We start from the raw sequence: 16,689 nt of genomic DNA, 5'->3' as shown, positions 1-16,689 counted from the left end.
AGATTAATATAATATTTTCTTGTCACACCGTATAATACAAAAAAAATAAATTTGTTCATTGCTCAACAACTCAATCATTTTTTTTCAAAAAAAAGGGACAATAAATGGGGAACCACTGTTATTCACCCCGCCCGTGTTTGGAGGAGGATAGTTGGAAATTCACCCTACTTGTAACTATGATCAATCAGATTCACAGCTTACAAAATATCGAACTCATGACCTCCCTTTTTTTCTTTAGGGAGTTGTTCACAGTTTTCTACTAGGTCACTTGTCGTGGTTACTCAAATTATGTTTTTTCAATTCGAGAGATATTGCTATCATGAAATATGGTAACCTAACATTTTGGTTTACAATTAATATTCCTAACTATTTGATGAGTTTTTTATTTTATTTTCTAGAATGGGTTTGAGTGTTTGATTTAAACGAGTTTCCAATTTGTTCTAGAGTATCACAAATTCTTATTTGTTTGTTTCCACACGGCAAATACTCTCTCTCTCTCTCTCTCTCTCTCTCTCCCTCTATACATACATATATATACATACATACACACACACACACACACACATATATATATATATATGTATGAAGCCAAAGAGGCAAAGACACACCCCTACGAGGACAACACTGAAAAAACACCAAAGTAATCCTATTATTGAGAGAGAGAGAAAGAAGAGAGAGATATGGAGGGGAGGGAGAGCAGTTGTCATCCGTTGTTGAAAGGAGGAAGGAGGGAAAGCAAATTCAGCCATGGTTTCTCTTCAGCTCAAATGCAATCACTGGCTGCCATCTGTGAAGCTCTTATACCTCCTCTCTCATTGGAGGAAATCCCAGATGACCACCAAGCCCTTCATTACTCCTCCTCCTCCTACCACACAGCTTCTGGCTCTCAGCCTCCCATCCCAGATGAGGTCAGTTCCATATCTTGTTTCACTGTATTCTGTTAAAGTTCATTGGAAAGCTTTTATCTCTTTTTGATTTGAAAAATATTCAATTTGTTATGTTTTATTATTTTTTTAGGTTAATCAGTAAACATTGTTTTGTAAGGAATCATTCTTTCTTTTATCTCTACATTAGAGTATGACGTGTATGCAAAAGTAACTCAGTCTCGCTAAAAGGATATTGTTTGGCTTCTTCATCAAAGTTTGACGCATGCGCAAATAACTCACCCAAAACAGAAACAAGATAAGATAAGGAGTCAAGTATTTTCCCATTAAAATCACTAAAGAAAAAAAGAATTTATGCACACGTATCAAACCGTGATTTCCTATAAAATTAGAAATACATAGCCTAAGTATTTTCCTTAATTAATTGGTTCAGTATTTGGTAAAACAGGTAGCAGAAATGATAGTGAAGAGAGCTCAACCAGAAGCGGTGGATGCAATGAGGCTATTTCTGAAGATGCTATCATTGAGATTAGGAACATTTTTGCTTTGTGGAAAAATTTGCTTTGACTGGAAATGGCCATTCATTCACAAATTCTCTGAAATGTCATTGGACAAAAGAGAACAAGTCCTCAACAAATGGTCAAGGGGAAAGCTTGTCATCACAATCAGATTGATGTTTATGGTGGTCAAAATGTTCTGCTTCTACACCTTCTTCTCCAGGGTAATGTTCTATCTGAATATTTAGCACCACAGTAAAAAAGATTTACTTATACTGAGTACTGACCCTGTGACAGTATTTCGAATTAATAACAATGATGTGTGTGCGTTAGTCAATGGCGGAGTCACTTGAGGACCAAGAGAGGCCCGGGCCTATCCTGAAGTATCTTTACTTTGTAGCTTCTGTTTGTGTGCCTTTTGTTGGATATTCTGCATTCTTTGACTTGTGATATTGTGATTTTACTCCCAGCTAACTTTATTATGTTTCTCTTGAAAAAAAAAAAGTGTTTTACAGTAGTATTGTTATGAAACCAAAGCCTTATATCAACTAGCCTTCCTTAGTTAGTTCATCATTTTTTATGATATAGTGTTGTTATACAATGAACCCCACACATATAGAATAGAGGAGGAATATCTTGAAATACAATTTTCATAGCTGCAGTTTTGAGCCATGATTATTAACTTTTGTTCAACTTCAAGTAGGAACTAAAGTTCGGTGCTTATGATATAATTATCTCAATATTTTTTTTTTCTTGACTCCACTACTCTTTTTTGATTAAAACTTTTCATTCCACTACAAAAAGTGAACCTTTTCTCCCATTAGTTATATTATTTTTTGTCTAATTTCTTTCATATGACTGAGAGGCCTCTTCTAATTTCGATTTCTGGCTTCTTCACTGGCATTAGTAGTTTGGTATACCAGTGTCGTTGCCGGTGTAGGTAAGGCATGTCAGTTTTGACCCTTATCTTATGCCATTGTTTTTCCTTGATAAATAATTTAATAGGAGTTTTAACGAAAAGTCCATGTTACTGTTTACTTTAACGAAAAACCACATTCTTGCACTAAAAAGTCAATCCTGGTACTATTCACTTTACCCTTTATTTTGTCCTTATCATTAAAACTCAAAGTTTTCAAGCCATTTTCATTAGTTTTCCTTAATTTAATTTAGATAATTTATGTCGTCGGTTGCTTTCATCCCTCATGACTTTGAATAATGATAGGGCAAAGCAAAAGGACAATATTGTTAACTTTTATACTTCTATACTCACTCCGTTACTCCACTTCTGCTTCTTTAGTTGGTGCACACTTGCAATTATTATATTGGTCCTTGTTTCATCTTTCACTCTTTTTCCATTAGAAATTGAAGTTTTTGTTCCTCTTTTGCTGCTTGGTTTGTAGATTGATGAAAACTCAAGAAACCCAGCATGGAAAGCGATTGGATTTGACTTAGACAAGAAAGAAAAATTGATTAAAACCCCAAAGGAGAGACCTCTTGATAAGGGAATCATAGAAACCGTGTATGAAAGCGATTCTACCCTCGTCCAATCTCTCACGAAGAAAGGCCTCGAAGTGGCGGACGATGCAGCAAACAACATCCACAGGATCAATTGTGATGTTGTCATTGTTGGTTCGGGTTGTGGCGGAGGAGTTGCAGCTGCAGTTCTTGCTCAATCTGGCCAAAAAGTGGTCGTTCTAGAGAAAGGGAACTATTTCGTGCCGAAGGATTACTCTTCTCTAGAAGGCCCTTCAATGAGTGAGCTATACGAATCTGGTGGAATTATGGCATCCGTAGATGCGATGGTAATGATTTTAGCCGGTTCAACAGTTGGAGGAGGCTCTGCGGTAAATTGGTCTGCATCTATCAGAACGCCACATAATGTTCTTCGTGAGTGGTCTGTAGATCATAAGATTCCACTTTATGCAAGCGAGGATTACCAATCTGCCATGGATATTGTGTGTAAGAGGATCAGTGTCACGGAGGGTTGCACCGAAGAAAATTTCCAAAATCAAATTCTGCGAAAAGGGTGCGAAAATCTTGGATTGAAAGTTGAATCAGTTCCAAGGAACTCATCGGCAGATCATTACTGCGGTTTCTGCAATTATGGCTGTCCAACAGGGGACAAGAAAGGGACCGATTCAACTTGGCTAGTCGATGCTGTGGAATGTGGTGCGGTGATTTTAACCGGATGCAAAGCTGAGAAGTTTATACTCGAGAGTGACAATGACGGAGGTAGAAGAAAGCGATGCCTTGGGGTGCAAGCAACATCTTTGAGCAAGAACATAAAAAGGAAGCTGAAAATCGAGGCAAAAGTGACAATTTCAGCATGTGGGTCTCTCTTGACTCCTCCTCTAATGATCTCCAGTGGACTCAAGAATCGGAATATTGGCCGGAACCTCCACCTCCACCCTGTTCTGCTGTCTTGGGGATACTTTCCTCAACACGAATCGGAGTTCAAGGGAAAAAAATATGAGGGAGGGATCATCACTTCAATCCACAAAGTGGTTTCTGAGACCGCAAATGCACGCGCGATTATTGAGACTGCTGTGCTAGGGCCGGCCTCATTTGCTACATTGTCTCCATGGATTTCAAGGCTTGACATGAAGGACAAGATGGAGAAGTATGCAAGAACAGCTAACCTGTTTGCATTGGTGAGAGACAGCAGTTCGGGCGTGGTTAAGCGTGAGGGGAGGGTCCACTACACATTAGACCAATTAGACAAAGAAAATCTTCTAGCAGGGCTAAGGCAGGCTCTGAGGATCCTGATTGCAGCAGGAGCTGTTGAAGTGGGGACATATCGAAACGACGGGCAGAGGATAAAATGCAAGGGGGTTAAGGAGGAGGACTTGGAGGAGTTTTTGGACACGGTTGTCACCTCCGCAGGGCCGAGCGCGAGGGAGGAGCTGTGGACAATTTACTCATCTGCTCATCAGATGGGGAGTTGCAGAATGGGGGCTACTGAGGAGGAAGGAGGAGTTGATGAAAATGGTGAGAGTTGGGAGGCAAAAGGGTTGTTTGTTTGCGATGCAAGTTTGCTTCCGACTGCAGTTGGTGTGAATCCAATGATCACCATTGAATCCACTGCTTATTGCATTTCCAAGAAGATTGCACAATCTTTGGACAAGGATTAATATACATCTTGTTAGTAATTAGATTTTTTTCTTGTTGTGGTGCTTGTAAATTATAAACCATGAAAAATAATCTTGATATTGTACCTAAACAATACAAAATTGAGCGCTTTTTTATTTAATCTAAACTACGATGAGATGTATTCAAACCAAGGTGCAGATAGAGAGCACGGCTCTACCCAACTTAGACCAACATTACCTTTGAACTCAAATTAAAAAGGTTAGTGCTATTCATACCTTCATTTTAACTTATCATATTCTTGTTAATTTTTATCTGTTGATATTCTTAAATTCATTCAATCTGAAGCTTGAAAATTAAAATGAGTGTGTGAGAGATAAAAACAGGTGCGGATAGCACCACCTTCATAAGATAAAAAGGTAGCAATTAAAGTGTTTTGTTAAAATAATTATACTATGTTTGAATGAGGGAAATAAACTTGGAATTTGGATAGTCATAATTTATAAATTGACATGCATCAATTCTCTTGTTTGGATTAATAACATAGAAATTTAGAATTTCCTCGTGGAAAAAAAAACTTGGTTTGGGGCCTCCAATTTCCAAGTTTAAATTCCATGTAAATAGGTGTCATTTCCCAATTTCTATGATATGGAGTTTAAAATTAACAAATTCCGTTTTCAATTCCATTTTCTTTTAAGTTAACCAAACAACAAAATTCACAAATTCTAGAAAATAAAACCCCTTCATTTCAATTTCCGTCATTTTAAAATTCCTTAGTAATCTTAAATTTCTTCATCCAAACATATTGTTAGTGTTGAAAGAGATCTGATAATGATCCATGGAGTTTTATTTTGAAAACGATAATATTCTACTTTAAATTAATCTAAACCACGGAAATGCAGCATTCAAGCTCAGATAACATTAACCAGAAAAAGAACGAACTTGAATAAACTTGTAGAAAGCTGGATTATTGAAATTTCCTTGTTGACAACAGATAAGAGCCTCAAAACTTACCTTCAAGCAATTTCAATTTTCTCATCAAATTGTGCAGATGGTGTTTTATGCAGTTTCAACTTTCATAAACAAGAGAACTAAACAGAGCACATCAGTGCCACCGCAGAAGTAAGAATCATATCGATATGTAACTAGAAAGAGAATCGAGAGATCTATTTCTTCAGCGCTTTAACCGCTTTATCAGCGGCATCGTCCAGATCTTCTGCTGTAATTAGCGCCATTCCACTTTCCTGAATAGCCATTAACAGACAGTAAAATTTCCATTTTATCTTGGATAATACCGACAGTTTTTACTGACACATCAGGATTAAGTTTCTAATGGTACCTTGAGAATCCTCTTTCCCTGGTCAACATTGGTACCTTCAAGGCGAACAATCACCGGCACTTCTAGTTTAACCTTGAACAAGGATGAACAAATGTTAACGCCGCATAAAAACTAGATTGAGGACATAATTACGCGAAGCTGTTAAATTTAGAGTTTATGAGCTCAATTAACTAGAACAATTTCCACCCGTTCCCTCATGGGAAGGAAGTGCCAAATTGTATTTTCCCTCCGCAATTATTCAATCTCTTAAGCGTAATTCAAAATGATGTTTCACTTTAGTGAAACAAAGATTAATTTAAGGGAAAAAAAACACAGAACAGTATTGCTAACCAGTTTAGCAGCATTGACAATTCCACTTGCAATCACATCACATTTCATTATTCCACCAAATATATTGACCAAAATGGCTTTCACCTTCTCATCAGAAGTCAATATCTTAAACGCCTCAACAACCTGTTTCGCATAATCTAGAATTAGAGAGACAAAAGAAATCCGGGTTTCGTAAGGGCTTTAAGAAATTTCCATTTTAGTTAACAGAAAAATGAACAATAAAAAATAATATTTCGAACATGAGTTAGCACTCAGATGTGCACGCGGCACTTCACAATCTAGTAAACCATTTCAAATCCAAAGGCACACACAATAGATACAGATAAAAAACGAGAAAATGAAACTAGAAATGAAAAGATTTGATGACGACAGTGGGAAACAAAAGGTCCAACAAGCAGTTCATCAAATCCTATGACTACATCCTCACCTGGTTTTCAGAAGCATTTCCGCCAACATCTAGAAAATTGGCAGGAGTTCCCCCGTGTAACTTAATGATATCCATAGTAGCCATAGCTAATCCTGCACCATTCACCATGCAACCAATCTCCCCATCTAAGCCAATATAATTCAAATCTGCTTTGGCAGCAGCCACCTGTTAAAAGGTAAAAGAGACCAGAGAAAAATAATTAAACAGAGGGTATACTGTTGTACGTGTACCAGAAAACCTACAACATCCTAGACAAAGCATCTCCAGCAAACAAGCTCATCTGTGGCATGTGGGCTTCATTATGATTTACGATATACTATATCCAGTAGACAATATGGGACCTTTATAATCCCTATTAATGAGTCCCAACTTTCCTCAACACTTAATGGGGGTGGGAATCAGGAATACCTATTAAAAGCTGACCCGGGTTTTAAGAGGAGTGTACGAACCTACCCAACCCAGGTCATGATTAGAAACAGTAAATTCCATTTCAAATTAGTAAAATGTGTGCAAGACTTTTTGTTAACAACAGCAAAAATCCTCACTAAATTTTGAAATGGACATACTGCATATACATTATACATATGGAACAAAAATGAATTATGCCGACAAAAATTTTATACAGAAGAAGATAGGATGATTAGTGGAAATGGAGAGCACAAGCTGATAATACTAATCAGCTTAAAGTGGGGTCAAACACAAGGATGACTATCCACTGAAAAGGACAACACACCTCTCGGGGATCCTCCTGCGATGGATCGCGAAGAGCAAATATCTCTTTCTGACGATAAGCAGCATTGTCGTCAAAGTTCAACTTGGCATCAGCAGCTACTAGTTGGTTATCAGCAGTTTCTGCAAGTGGATTGATCTGTCCAAAATCAAAGGTCAGACAAATGTGAAACAGAATAATTTGGAACTGGGAAGCTTACATAGTAACGTTACTAGAACCAATAAGTTTATACTCACTTCCAGCAGTGTACAGTCAGTCTCACTGAATAGCTTATATAATTTCTTCACTTGATCGATTGAACTATTCCTATCAGCTCCTTTTGGAGCCAAACCATCAACAACCTTTGCAGCATCTTCATCTGTAATTCCGGTGAAAACATCGATAGGTACCTATCAACAACATAACCAAAAAATAAAGATAAACAAGAAACTAGTTAAATAACTATATAGAAAAGGAAAGAGTAGTGCTACAGCATCAAAACTAAAGATGAGGATGGCTACCTTAATTATCTGATCGGGGAATTTCTCAGCAAGGTCTTCAATGCTGGTTCCACCCTTTGCACAAGCAATTATAAGCTGGAAAATGGGATAAAAATTAAGCATCTTTAGTTTAGAGAGCTCAACTTTGATGAAAACTTATGTTACCAAAGACAGAGTAATATATAATCAGAAATTTGCAGCAAACACAAAGAACTGAGTTCGAAAATATACTGGGCCAGCAGATTTGCGATCCAGAATGATAGAAAAGTACATCTCATTGACAAGTGACAACTTTTGGCACAAATAAACCTGTACAAGCAAAGGAAAGAGACCAAAGCCTGAGTAAAAATGAAGTTATGATTTACTAGTTCTAGAAAGTTTGTGGCTTGGGACTTCTTAGCACCAAGCATCATTTCATATAAAGTAAAAGTGAAAGTTTGGAATCCTCGGCCACAAAGATTCCAAATTTTAATAAAAGTGAAAGCTCAGAAACTATAATGCATGCATTGCTTCAAGCTAACATGAACGGACAACTTGAAACAAATTGCTTTGCCAACCTTGCTGACAATTTTTCCCTGAGGACCTGTTTGCTTGGTAACAAGAATTTGCCCAAGCATCTTGCCTGCACGATTAGTATAAATGGAGATAAATAAGCATCACAAGATGACAAAGCAGAACCGCATTTACTAAGCTGCAACTGCCTGAATCATATAGAAAACTAACCGTACAGTAACACATCACGGATTGATTGTAAACTAACATGCATGCATTGCTTAAGGGCCAATCAAGAGTGCAAATGACATATGCTAGTAAATTGTACGAAAGCCAAAGTAGATATTTTTAGTCCATAGTTAATGATAAAACCATGAAAATCCGATCATATTTAGCAATGATGGCTATTAATACCAGCGATATCTTCAACTTGGTTAGTCGGGACAATGTGAACACCACCCTTGAGACCATTTTTAAAAGTTCCCAAGCCTCTTCCACCAGCCAAGACTTGGCTTTTAACCACCAACTGCACCAAAATTGAAGTTAGCATCTCTCCTTTTAAGCCACTATGGTAGTTTTCGTAGAAAGTAAGATATAACGAGAAACAAATTTCGAACTTTCACATGTTTACCATTTGCAAGCTGGGGATTCATAAATCTAAATATGAAAAGACTATGATCTCCGATGATTACCTCACTTTCCTTGGGAAATGCATCCTGAATTGCCTTTTTGACTTCATCGACGGAACCAGCTGCGACACCTTTCGGGACATTGACCCCGTATTTGCTCATCAATTCAGCCCCCTGATCTCAACCGAAAATGAAAGGCATTCATCATCAAACTTCAAACAACATTCTCACACAAATACAATCCAACCCAATTACTTGATTGATATACACTATCCAAAATATAACACAATTTAAAGTTCTACTTTTTCACTGATCAGTACTGTTAGCTTTGCAAATTTATATGAACTAATCGAAATTAAACAAAAATATTTATTGAAACAAATGAATATTATCAAAAAATCGAAAAAGTGTCCTTTTCAAATTTCCAGAATTTATGGAGGATTAAAACAGAAACAGATCGCAGACTGATAGATATGAGAGTTTGGTTGTGACTGTAAGTGCGAGTGAAATATACACACAGATAGAGACCTGATATTCGTGGATGTTGAGGCGGCGGAGCTGTTGCTGCTGCCATTTTCCGGCGACGGAGAGAGAGCGGGAGGTCAGCTGCTTCAGTAATCCTCTCACCATTGTTGCAAGCTCCCAAACCCTAAAACCCAAACAACAACTGCAGAGAGAGAGAGAGAGAGAGAGCGATTGCCGGACGCAGAGGCGATTGCGTCTGAGAATTGAGAACGCGAAAGGGATCCCTAGTGCTTTTTCTTCTTCTATTTTTTTTTTAATTAAAACAAAATCAAAATTGCTTTTGACCCGTTTTAGGTATTTTCATTTTATGATTTTGTTGCTTTATTATTTTGCGATTTGAGTTTTCTTTTTAGAATGGCTAACGAAAAGTTTTTAAAAACTTTAGTTTTAATAAAAAAAACAAAATAAAAATATAAGTGAATTATACCATAAATGACTTTTCAAGGTAAAAATATCTTTAACGTTTAAAATAAAAAGTAACATAAGTGTTTCATTAAGATTCTTTTTCTTTTTCTTCTTTTTTTTCATTATTTTTATGAAAATTTTAAAAAGTAGTCAAGTTTTGAAAAAGTGATGGATTGTATGAGTATTTTTCTCCAACTTATTTCGTTTACAGTTCAAATCACTTAATTTTTTTTTTTAGGCTGGACCAATTGATTCAATTTTAGATTCAAATCGTGCACCAAGTTGCACATTACGGTTTGCCTAAATTTTAAATCACAATGGTTAAAAATCGACATACTTGAATTACTAGTGTTGTGATTTAGTTTGGTTCAGTTTGCAATTTAAACCATTACTGAATGAAAAAAATTCAAATCTATATTGAAATTTTTTAATAAACATGATCAAATAATAAAAAATTATTTTCAAATTAACTCAACTCAAAGTTTCATACTTTCAATCTCTTAATTTCAAAATGTTTATTGTTCCAAAAAGAAATCAAAATGTTTAATAAAATACTATAATATATAATTTAAATTATATATTTTTGTTCAAAAAAATATATTATATGTTTTATCCATTATAGTTATTTTATTATAAAACAAAAAAAATTAGTAATCCCCTAACTTTTAGTGTTATTTCAAATTTGTCTCAATATTTTTAAACATGCCAAACAAATACCCAACTTATTAAAAATATTATATTTTTAAGTCCCAGTCATTTATTCATTCAATGCCCATGTGGCAACAATGGGTTCCACTTATTTGCTTACTTGGACACTAAAATAATAATAGCTTCAAAAAAGACATAAAAATGAAAAAGCAAAATAAATACACAAATTCATGAATAAAATGGAAAACAAAAATGAAGATCGGGAAATCTCCTAACAAATAATAGTGTTAAGAATCTATATAGGGTTTGAAGGAGCTTGTTATGCTCATCTAATTTCCTCGTTCGCTAATTTTTGGCATGTAAAGTTTCCAATTCTTCTTTGTGGACGGTGAAGATGGTGGTGGCTACACCATGGCAATCCATACCATTTCAGCAACCTCTACCTTCTTCTCGATGTTAACACTCATTCAAGACCAATATCCAAGGGATCAACAACTTTTACCTGCAAATGCAACCTACTTTCGATCACGCTCCACGCTTCAAACTTCTAAGTAAACCAACGATCTCACCAGCACATAATCCGTTGCCTGAGGCCAAAACTCATTAGGACCGATAACCAAGCATAAAGAAACAAAAACAAATCTAAATCGGTGCAAATTTTAGGTACCAGAATGCCATTAGCAAGGCGAAGATAACTCATTGGCATCAATCCAGGAGGGCCTCTTTGCATTGTAGTAAAAATGCGCGATCATCGGAACCAGTTCTTCTGCAGTCCGAATCTCTGCAAAAGCAAAACATACTTAACACCAAGAAAATATGGTAATTCTTGCAAACAACTGACAGAAACTGATCGGAACACACAAGTTCACTTCCAACCTTTCTCTCTGTACAAGATCCTGTTTCCTCGTACAAACAAAATCTGAGGACAGTCTCTAACTTTAAGAGCATAAGCCAAATCTCTCTCGATGTTGATGTCTATCTTAACCGACTGTCGAATGCAAAAACACAAATTGAAGGTAAAGTTACTAGATTTAACAATGTTCATCGATCAAGAACACAAATTGGTGCTAAAGTTAGTAAATTTAACAACGATCATCAATTAAATCATTGCAAAATTGGAAATTAACGAGGTCGAAAACACGCATACCCGAGGAGGCAATCGATCTTTGGCATTCCAGTAGACCTTGACCGCCTTTTCGAGCTCTTTCAACGCCTTCCAATTCTCGCTTGCTCTGTTGTACCTCTCGAAAACAAGAACAAGAAGAGGGCTTGGGTGAAAAGCAAAGCTCTCCCACTCCAAGCAGTTGATCTCCTTCACCCAATTGTCTTCAACCTCGCCTTCCCAGTCAATCTCAACCCCATTGTCGCCCACCACGTTTCGAATTGGGTGGTTCTCGAAGTACTCCGAAGCCCGAATCCCCCACCCCACATCGGCATCCAACGGCCAATCCTTGCTCTCTTCCTCAACCACCATGCTCTTCTCCCTTCCAAAACCCTCCTCCTCCTCACCATCGTCCACCTTCCTCTTCATTACTTCATCTTTCTTCTCAACAATTTCTGGGTTCTGCTCTCTGATAGACGCAAACGTCCGATCAAGTGACTCCCGCACGTAATCTTCAACCGCCGCCGCTTCGCTCCTACGCCCGCGCCGCGGCTTTCTCGGAATCGTCGCTGGAAACGTCTCGCCTGGCTCTTCACCTTCGTGTTCAGAAGTTTCCGCTTTACGGCTGCGATATTTCGGTTTCGGATTGGAGCGAGCTATGAGGTCGGGCTCCGAATCGGATTTTCTCGAAGTAGCATAGCAAGGAAGAGAGTTCAGAGTGCGGGTGCGGTGCAGAGGGGAAATATGTAGCATCGGCGGGAGACAAGTTTGATGGCGCAGCATTTTATTGGTTGTTTCCGCAGCCCAAGTGTTTGTGGAAATGCCTCACCGAACGCAATCGCTTTTTTCCTTTTCCCCTTTTTCCCTCCTTTTTATTACCCGCCTCCTGTCGGTTGTTATCAAAAGAACATTGCTTGCTCTTGTTTTTTTAGTAACTACTTGATATCATTTTTTCAAGCCTAATCAGATAAACGGTTCTCGTGGTGGTAAAGTAATTAGAAAATAACCTTCATGCTAAAGAAATTTGGATTTAAACTTTTGTGGTGTAATCTGTTAGCGAATTTAGTGTTCTAAATGTGGTAAAGTTCAAAAAAGTTGTGATCTTTTAAGTTGATTCATGCTAGATTAGGAGTTTAATTGGTGGGATCTACTTGAATTTGTGGGATTTGGGATATAGCCGTAGGTTTGTTGAATTAGATATGGAAGGTACTGAGGCATGCTTTGTAAGTTTTAGTAGTGAGTTTGGTGAAATGGATTCTGATCACAGTGCAGCCATTGGAGGCCGCGAGATCCCTAGCTCTCCCATCAGTGGTTCCTTGATGAGCGCGATGGGTTTATCTGTCGTATGAGAACATCTTCAAATAAGATGTCAAATTTTAAGGAACCGGACTTCTTCTTGAGCATAGGATGGGATCTTCCTGACCGAATCATCTGGGCTATTGAAATTCGATCAAACGGCTACAATAATTATAACTTTTAGAAGATCTCCTGTTTGTAGTCGTTAGATCAAATTTCAATGATCTAGATAGTCCGGTTAAGGAGATCCCCACCTTATGCTCAGAAGGAGATCCAGTTCCAAATTTTAAACATAAAATTTGAATTTGACAGCTTATATGGCATTTTGACATATTTTATATATATCAAATTAAATATTATTTTATGACACTATTTTTTTTCTTTTATTTTATTAAACAATTATTTTATTACCCATTTTAACAACTTTCAAAACCCCCGGATTTCTTCACTTCACACCTTCAGCCATGGAAGCTCTGCAAGCTTCCCTCCCGCAAGTCCCTCACACCCAATTCGAACCCGACGCTGATAAAATCAAACGCAGCCTCACCAAGAAAGGCTTCCCGCCCGCAAGTCCCTCACACCCAATTCGAACCCGACACTGATACAATCAAATTCAACCTCCGAGAGCTCGCCAGTACTAGTGCGGTGTACGGCGGAGAGAAGCTGAAGAAGGAGGAGTCTTTCTTACATCTGGCTTCTGCGTTTGGCTTTCTGCTTTTCTTCTCTCTGTTCTCTCTCTGGTTTTCCAAAATTCAAGCTTCGGTCTTTCTGGCTGCTTCTTTTGCCTTCAGTTTCAGCGTTTCCCATAAAAAAAATTAATAAAAAAATATTTGAAGAATTTGACAGCAACCTTTGTGCTGCCAATACATGCCAGCTGTATATAGGAAGTAACATTAGATTGGAGAATATTAGTATGGTCTTTTATTACTGTTATAGTTTATGTAGATATTTTGACATTTTCAAGGAGATGCTCTAATAGAGCAGAGACAAGGAAGAAGACGATGCAAACGTTAAAGTACATTTTTACCCTTACATTAATAGATATTTAACGAAAAAATCACTTTTGAACTAAATTTGTTAATAGATTACACCACAAAGATTTAAATCTTGTTTTTTTAATCACGAAGTTTATCATCCGATTACCTTAACATCACGAGGATCATTTATCCGAGACCTTTTTCTTTCGCCATGTGTGCTTCCGAGGACACGCCTTCGACAGGTGTGCTTTGGTGGACTTGCCTCAGCACGTAGCAAAAACTTAGTAATGTCGGGATTGATCACCTATAGTACAAACAGTGCACTTTCAAGTTTTTCAAGGACTTCTCAAGTGATGCGAATTTTTTCTCTTTCAATGATGACGTGAAAGAAAAATTTACAACAAGTGTGGGAGCCAGATTTTTAGAGGAAACAGAGCTATTTTGAAGTAGAATCCGTATGATGAAGTAAATTGATCTGATTGAAAGATGTAAATTTTGGTAGTGAAAGTCAAGCATTGCAGATTTGACCTCTATTATTTGATTTGTGCCCATGACTTATCACTTCTTTTTTTTTTTTTAATCCAAGGTAACATCCATTACCAGCAACAACAAATTTTACAATACAGAGGACTAAAATTTACAACAAAAAGGCCCAAAAACCAAAAACACAAACAAACAACAATGGCCCAACCAGAAGTTGAGACCAAAACAAAAGAAATTTGAAAACAACCAGTTCCGCTGCATCCTCCGTCATAACCACTGCTGGAACCACCAAAACAGCAGCCGTGCATGTCAATCCACACAAATTCTTGCCCCTAATTAAGCCTTGCCTCATCGATACCAGTATCCAATCCCAAGCTTCACTCCTAGCAGAGCAACATACAACAAAGAACCTGCAGCCAATTGAAAGAAGCTCGTGGGAATCCACGAGCAACAATGTCAACAAAGGCAGACAACAAAGAGAAGGTGGTGATGCGAGGAACACCCGACCCAATAGAAGCACCATATCTATACTCACCAACTCGAAACACCGCAACAAATTATGGGTTTTTTTAAGTCAACTTCCAACGTTTATACGTTTACTAGGTTTTATCAAATTTCTAAGGTTTTAAGGATTTATATATATATATATATATATATATATATATATATTTTGTTTCCTTAATCCTATTAGAATTCATGGCAAGCTCAGGGTTAAACACGAGAAATTTTTATTTGTGACGGGAATACAAGTGGTACACCACGTGTTTTAATAGAAGTGGTAGGAAATTTTATTTTTTAAGTTATTAACTTTTTGGCACACATATCTACCATTTATAATGACACATGATGTACTACCCCGTGTACCGGTTATATTGAAAAATCTCTCGATAAACACATTATAAAACATCTTTTCGTGGTGCTAAAAATATTATCTTTCTAAAACAGTCTTTTGTTGATGAGGGATGCATTGGAAAATTTGCGCCAAATCAAATAGATGTTAGGAGTATTCCTCTTTTTAAGGGAAATCAATGCATAGAATATGTTTTTTCAATTGGAAATGGGGCGGTTGTGAGCGAATCCTTGAGGGAGCCAAATTGTCTACCTTCTCATTATCATGTCATTCTCATCCCCTCTTACGTTATGTAGTCACGTCAATATTTTATATTAATTTTTTTATAAAGCTAATAAGACATGTTGACGTGGTTTAACCGTGACCGCACAAATAGGAGGGGATGAGAAGGACATGGTAAAAGGAGGGCAAACAATCTGCCTCCATTCTTGAGACAATAAAAATCTCAAAAGAGAAGGTGATGGAAGATAGAAATTGACAAGATGAGAAAGTGTACGTTTCTCTCTTTTCTCCAAGTCAATTTTTGGTGGAGCAAAGATGTTCCCCAATTGATACAAAAGATAAGATTTTGTTCATATTTCATGTTTGCTTATGCATACGAAGAAGGAGACAGTTAGGGAAAGAGCATAAAAAAAATTTCTTGTTGGACTAAACAAAAAGAGGTTAAAATCTTGATATACCAACAAGCCAGCGCAAGTTTATTTCGTTGGATTTCTTTAGGAAGATCAACCAGTCGGCATGTAGGCACAACCAATTTTTTCTCCTTATCCAACCACATTAAGCACTCTCCTTCCCAACGTCCAAAAGTATGAGGAACAAGGTGGCGGCGACGAATCCGACCGCCTTGCTGGCCGGTGCTCGCGATGGGATTCCTGGTAACAAACGCCAAATATGTAACAACTACAGAAGCCTGGATATTGTACATTGTATAATCACAACAATTACAGCATGTAGCAATCACAACCATACACTAATTATTTATGTTTGTTGGTTCTTCTTTGATTTATTCAATTCAAATTTAAAAAAATAAATAGAAGTACATGCAACTTGGACGGCTAATATTGTTGTTGAACTAATGTTCGGTGGATTAATGTATGGCGTCCGATTAATTTACTTCAACTGACTTTAAGTGTTTGGATGTAGATGTTATTTTAGGTGTGGGATTTCTAATATTGGTTTTTGTTACTGTTTAAGGTAAACTCTATATTTATAAATGTTGCAAAATGATGCTTGTGTTTGAGGTGTCACATAGACGTACTTCTAAACTAGGGAAAATGATCCGGATCTTTTCTTGGGAATCCTAGAGATCCAATGATTGTGGCCGTTCATCGTACATCGTGCGGTCAGTTTTCGTTAGGTACTATTTATATTTAATTTTAAATTTTATAGTTTAAAATGATTTCTGACTGTACGATATACTATGAACGATCACGAGATCCCTGATATTCCCATAAAAAAGATCTGACGAGGATCCGTTTCCCTCAACAAAGGCGCATTTTACACTAGAAA

At 37.2% G+C, this 16,689-nt stretch overlaps 3 protein-coding genes across 6 annotated transcripts; 1 reads left to right on the top strand and 2 right to left on the bottom strand.

Annotated features, from left to right (window-relative positions):
* Positions 1-556: 556 nt before the first annotated feature.
* Positions 557-4,658, top strand: LOC126622055 (long-chain-alcohol oxidase FAO2-like). The gene is made up of 3 exons (XM_050290706.1): positions 557-908; positions 1,333-1,605; positions 2,782-4,658. The coding sequence occupies exons 1-3, from the start codon at positions 681-683 to the stop codon at positions 4,510-4,512; spliced, it is 2,232 nt and encodes a 743-aa protein (XP_050146663.1). The 5' UTR covers positions 557-680; the 3' UTR covers positions 4,513-4,658.
* A 752-nt stretch (positions 4,659-5,410) lies between these two features.
* Positions 5,411-9,700, bottom strand: LOC126622056 (succinate--CoA ligase [ADP-forming] subunit beta, mitochondrial-like). Its single transcript, XM_050290707.1, has 12 exons — positions 9,423-9,700; positions 8,958-9,068; positions 8,680-8,791; positions 8,331-8,395; positions 8,005-8,082; positions 7,795-7,869; positions 7,531-7,683; positions 7,298-7,432; positions 6,565-6,729; positions 6,138-6,260; positions 5,808-5,879; positions 5,411-5,712 (listed from the first exon to the last, which is right to left on the bottom strand). The coding sequence occupies exons 1-12, from the start codon at positions 9,522-9,524 to the stop codon at positions 5,635-5,637; spliced, it is 1,269 nt and encodes a 422-aa protein (XP_050146664.1). The 5' UTR covers positions 9,525-9,700; the 3' UTR covers positions 5,411-5,634.
* Positions 9,701-10,674: 974 nt separating this feature from the next.
* LOC126622057 (thioredoxin-like fold domain-containing protein MRL7, chloroplastic) lies at positions 10,675-12,489 on the bottom strand. Of its 4 annotated transcripts, none has more exons than XM_050290710.1 (4): positions 11,620-12,489; positions 11,349-11,460; positions 11,136-11,253; positions 10,675-11,054 (listed from the first exon to the last, which is right to left on the bottom strand). In XM_050290710.1, exons 1-3 carry the CDS (start codon positions 12,355-12,357, stop codon positions 11,150-11,152), a joined length of 954 nt encoding a protein of 317 aa, XP_050146667.1. In that variant the 5' UTR covers positions 12,358-12,489; the 3' UTR covers positions 10,675-11,054; positions 11,136-11,149. The 4 variants fall into 4 exon arrangements, with proteins under 4 accessions (XP_050146667.1, XP_050146668.1, XP_050146665.1 ...); XM_050290711.1 differs by having other exon boundaries at positions 10,675-10,974; positions 11,140-11,253; XM_050290708.1 differs by having other exon boundaries at positions 10,675-11,059; positions 11,140-11,253; positions 11,620-12,488.
* Between the last annotated feature and the right edge of the window lie 4,200 nt (positions 12,490-16,689).

The sequence above is a fragment of the Malus sylvestris genome, chromosome 5, assembly GCF_916048215.2.
Source record: "Malus sylvestris chromosome 5, drMalSylv7.2, whole genome shotgun sequence".
NCBI lineage: Eukaryota > Viridiplantae > Streptophyta > Magnoliopsida > Rosales > Rosaceae > Malus > Malus sylvestris.
This window is presented reverse-complemented; position numbering and strand designations above follow the sequence as displayed.

Coding starts and splice junctions, on each gene's coding strand:
- LOC126622055 (XM_050290706.1), top strand. CDS start 681: ATGGAGGGGAGGGAGAGCAGTTGTCATCCGTTGTTGAAAGGAGGAAGG. Junction 909..1,332: donor AGCCTCCCATCCCAGATGAG/GTCAGTTCCATA, acceptor TTGGTAAAACAG/GTAGCAGAAATGATAGTGAA. Junction 1,606..2,781: donor TCTACACCTTCTTCTCCAGG/GTAATGTTCTAT, acceptor CTTGGTTTGTAG/ATTGATGAAAACTCAAGAAA.
- LOC126622056 (XM_050290707.1), bottom strand. CDS start 9,524: ATGGTGAGAGGATTACTGAAGCAGCTGACCTCCCGCTCTCTCTCCGTC. Junction 8,792..8,957: donor CATTTCCCAAGGAAAGTGAG/GTAATCATCGGA, acceptor ATTTTGGTGCAG/TTGGTGGTTAAAAGCCAAGT. Junction 8,396..8,679: donor CCAAGTTGAAGATATCGCTG/GTATTAATAGCC, acceptor CTAATCGTGCAG/GCAAGATGCTTGGGCAAATT.
- LOC126622057 (XM_050290709.1), bottom strand. CDS start 12,357: ATGCTGCGCCATCAAACTTGTCTCCCGCCGATGCTACATATTTCCCCT. Junction 11,461..11,619: donor AAGATCGATTGCCTCCTCGG/GTATGCGTGTTT, acceptor TGCATTCGACAG/TCGGTTAAGATAGACATCAA. Junction 11,254..11,348: donor GATCTTGTACAGAGAGAAAG/GTTGGAAGTGAA, acceptor TTGCTTTTGCAG/AGATTCGGACTGCAGAAGAA.